The following is a 4,718-nucleotide window of genomic DNA, read 5'->3' on the forward strand; positions in this document are numbered from 1 at the left end:
AGATAAAAAGCACTGGTTTATATTTGATATTAATATTTAACAATACATCTCTTTATTTATAATATACACTCCTTTGCAGCAAGGACAGGGTACAAACACTTTTGCATGAAGAGTTTTTGGAGCTTTCTTCGGAAAAGAATTAAGCTTCTGGATGTCTGATGTGAAATGTTCTAACTCAGTTTTACTTTCTACGTAAAATGCAAAATTATGACTTGCACCATCACCTAGCATTTAAATGATAAATAAATAAAAGAATTTTCAGATAATATTTTACTCATTTAGACGTGAACTACTTCACATGAAGCTTTCTATTTAAACCTAAGAATCAACAACTTTTATATGGATTAGGCAAACATAGAGTAATTATAGGAAATTCGCAAACAAAAACAAACATTGTGAATTTTACGTTAATAATGCTAATTCACGAAGTTCCGCATTCCTGAATTATTTAAGATTAAAACATTAATTATACATGTGGACTTTCCGTTTCTGTAAGTTGACTGCAGCTTTAAAAAGTTTGTATTAATATTTATGTCATTTTCTTGATTTTGAGATTTTAATTTCTTGATAAAATATCTTCTTTATTCCGTATTTCTGCCTTTTGTATGTTTTCTATTTTTAAATAAACTAGGTGCCTGAAAATGTGATATTACTTTGTAAAATTAAACGCTTAGTGCATTTGAACAAGTCGAAGCTGTTTTATCTCTCTAAACCTTCTTGAAACCCTTAGTTTCTTCTGTATGATCCGATTAATTCAATGTTTCAAATATCTATTAGAGGAAAGGTTATAGGGAAATTTTTTACTCTTGAGGTATTTTTACAAAGAGATGGTTTCCGTTTAGGAAGTTAACAGTTTCCGCAGGAAAGAGAAATTTGAGTATATAAGGCGATGTGTGCTAACATCATTTATCAATCGACTTCAGCTCACTTCAACTTTTCATGTTTTCAGAATCTGGTAAGCATAGTTTGTATTTAATTGATAAAAGAGTGTTTAATTTTAACGGCTAAATTTAAGGAATATTTTACCTTATAATAAAAAGAGAATGCTTATGATATATCTAGAAGTATTTTATTGCTTTATATGTGGAAAACTATTTTTCATTTCTTTCTTAAATGGGTGCTGAAAAAGAGAGGAATACATGAAATTTAGTGATGAATATCAGAAAGTTCTGCAGAAATTTCGCTATAAAAAATAACTTGTTTTCTATTATTTAGATACTTTTTGTAGTTCATAAATTCATTTATTTACTCAAAAATGGAAATTAATGAGATTTTTAGTTGATAACTCATGTTAGTTAATACCATGTACATTGTTAGTTAATTAGTTATAAACAGTACTGACTGTACTTAGATCTCGATTGATTATAATTGCAGATTATATTATCATGAAACCATTGTATTTCCCTAGCTTTCTGAAACTAGAACATTCCTAAAAAAACTTTTCATAAGTTAAAACAACGTTAAACGACGATATCAGATACTTCAGAAAAAGTAGATATTCGGAAAACATAATTTAAAAAACAAGTATTTATATATGCATATCATTTGTGTCTTATATGTATATGTAGTTACAGTAAATGCTTCAAAATAAATGACACAACTGAAATATTGCACGCACAGATTTAAAGCTACTTTGTTTATAAATTTCATAATTAACATTCACACCATTTCATAGAACACAAAAATAGAATACTGTGCTCTAACTTAACAATGTAAAGATACTTACTAAAGTAAGTATCTTTACATCTAAAACTATTTTTTTCACCAATTTTTAAAATATTGTTTAGAATTCCTTATTCATTACCTAGCACGTAAGTCACTGTAATTAATTTAATCAATACTTACATTGTAATTGGATGAGGAGTATTCCGCAGTATAAAATGAAACTATTTTAATAATTTTGGGTTTATTAATAGTATTTTATTTACTTAAATTGAAAATGATATAGCATTTAATGCCAATAGAATCTAATACTTTTATAAAAGTATTTCTAAGTAGAAAATGTCACGATAGAGGTATCTTTATAAATTAATCCAAGAAATATTTTACCAATAGCCTAAACCATTTCAAATCCGCAGAATTAAAATTTAATATTCTTTTGTATATATTACCTAAGAGCAGATAAATATTACGCACAAGATTCTGATTAAATGTGTGCTTTAAAAAGGCAATTTTAATGATTTCTATTTTCTGAAATTTGTTCATTTGCCTTAATTTGTTAATCTATGTTCATTTCTAATTTTTTATATAATTTCTGCTTTTAATATCCTTTTGTAAAACGATACAGGAAATTCAAGATTTCAAAATAAAAGTATTTCAAAAGTAAAGAAGTAGTATTACAATTTTTGCTTAAACATATGGTTTATAAATTAAAAATTTGTAAGAAGAATTCGAACTACATGTAAATATACACTTTTAATAAAATTTGAGTTTTAAAAATTAAACATTATTTGAAACATTTTCCCATTTAAAACTGTTTGAAAGTTTCTGTAAAATGAAGAATTAAATACAAAGTTCATATACTAGAAAGTTAAGCGTTATTTCGGGGTCAGACGGGTGTTTCATAAAATTACATGTAAACGATGTAGCCTCGAAAAACATGCTTAATAACGAAACAGTGAGAAACAGTGATCCTTCAAATCTTCTTCCTTAAATAACGCGTCCCAAAATAACGAGCTCTGTCGTCTATAGTTCCAGCTCTGTCGTCTATAGTCTCACTTTTCTGAGACCTTTCAAAACAATCTGAAACCAAAATTTTATTTTAAGGAAAAAAACGCAAAAGATAGATACCATATGAAAATTTTGTTATTAGTTAAAGTTAAGTTAAAGTTAAAAACAATTAAAAAATTAAAAACAAATCTCACATTTGATTAAGAACATAAATACATGTACAAAATTTACATGTACGTGATTTTTATTGATATAAGCCTACGTAAAGACATAGTTATTTTCAGTATGAATTTCATTTAATTTTCTATTTTATTTGTTCCTTTTTTATTTGCATAATTCACTTAATGAAATACTTAAGTATATTTTTTGAAGTTCAGTATTAAATAGATATATACTTTGTCTTAGAATATTAAGATTTTATTTTTTTAATGAAGGTTTGCTATAGACATATTCAGGGACTAGCCTTAATTTACAAGATTTATTTTGCTCTCATTTTGCTATTACAAGGAAGGGATGTTCTAGTTCTCTTCCAAAGAAAGGTACATTATAGAGTTTATCACACATTATGAGACTATTGAAAGGTTATTTTATTTAAAATCTCTGAATTTAAATTTATTTCAGTAACTTTAATCAAATTTAAATAAAACATTTTCGGTAATTAGGTACTAAAACTATATTTCGATGTTTTAAAATTAAAAACAACAAAAAAATTCCATAAAAACCTTATTACAATGAAGAATTTAACATTAAAATTTGTATCTTAAAAATTTGGATACACTTTGCCATCTCTCTGTCTATATTACACCTCACACTAATTTCAAACTGTTCTTAAGTTAGGCCTCGTACTATTATTTAAAATGAATAATTATAAATCTATATCTGTTTTATTAAAATACTTTAAAAAATAGGTGTTTTTGTAAGCTTTTCCCAAAAATATTTTTCTGTTCTATTTTAAAACACTCTCTAAATAACGCAGAAAAATAAGAGCATAATTTTTTTGCATAATGCATTTTCTTACATCATATTAATTTTTCTCATCTATACGTGAAAGGCATTTGAAAAATCACCGTTCATTTAAAATGGGAAATGTTTTTCATTCTCATTCATCTCTTGTTTTCCAGAAACATTTGAATAAACGCAATGGCTTCATCTCAGAAAATTGTTTTCTTCTGCATCTGCCTCTTGTTAGTCTCTTGTGGAATTACAGTAGAAGCCGGTCAGTTTATGATGGACCTTTTTGGTGGGGGAAGACGTAAGAGTTCTGGAGCACTAGAAGCTCTTCTGGCTGCTGGTATTCTTGCCAAACTTCTCCATAAGCATCGAAGTAATGGACATCACGGTTATGGGCATCATGGTCATGAACATGGACATGTTTACGCAGCCCCTCAGGTATACGAACACCCTCACGCCTTGCCATATGCTCCCTTTGATCATGGTGTTTTTGGTCACAGATATGGTCTTTACTAGTTGACAGATTCTCATCGCTCCACAGTGTTCAAGTCAAATCAGATGAGATTCTGCAATTGTAAAAATCTATACTTGTATTATAATGTCTCTATATTTGTATTATAAGTTGTAAATTTGTATTATAATTTGTATATTTGTATTATAAGTTGTATATTGCATTATAATTGCCTCAATAATTATAATGTCTCTTTTACTGTAAATAAATGTTTTATTACCTAAATTTTTCGAGATCTAGTATTATTGATATTATTCATGATGATATACATTATTTAATAAATACGACGTTATGTTCAGCAGTGGTAAGAATGATGCATTTTCATTTGGAGTACTGCATCATTTTAACTGCCATATTATGACTTTTTTTTACTTTAAGTTAAAATACAATTACTAATATGTTTAGTGATTCTCTACCAATAGTGAACATTCAGTTTTCAAAATTTTAAAATACCTTTGACTAGAAACATTTTCAAATTTTAAAATTGAGCTGAAAGGTATTAGCTTGCATGGAAGATATTAAGGTAAAAATTATTTGATTGACATTATTTATTATCTTACAAAAGCATAGCGTCTAATAGCTTGTT

At 27.1% G+C, this 4,718-nt stretch overlaps 1 protein-coding gene across 1 annotated transcript; it reads left to right on the forward strand.

The window, feature by feature from the left end:
* Positions 1–900: 900 nt before the first annotated feature.
* Positions 901–4,357, forward strand: LOC146997354 (uncharacterized). Its single transcript, XM_085817438.1, has 2 exons — positions 901–955; positions 3,792–4,357. The coding sequence occupies exon 2, from the start codon at positions 3,811–3,813 to the stop codon at positions 4,135–4,137; it is 327 nt and encodes a 108-aa protein (XP_085673564.1). The 5' UTR covers positions 901–955; positions 3,792–3,810; the 3' UTR covers positions 4,138–4,357.
* Positions 4,358–4,718: the final 361 nt, after the last annotated feature.

This window comes from Stegodyphus dumicola, chromosome 5 (assembly GCF_044657685.1).
Source record: "Stegodyphus dumicola isolate Sdum_Otavi_A_Nest chromosome 5, ASM4465768v1".
Taxonomy (NCBI): Eukaryota; Metazoa; Arthropoda; class Arachnida; order Araneae; family Eresidae; genus Stegodyphus; species Stegodyphus dumicola.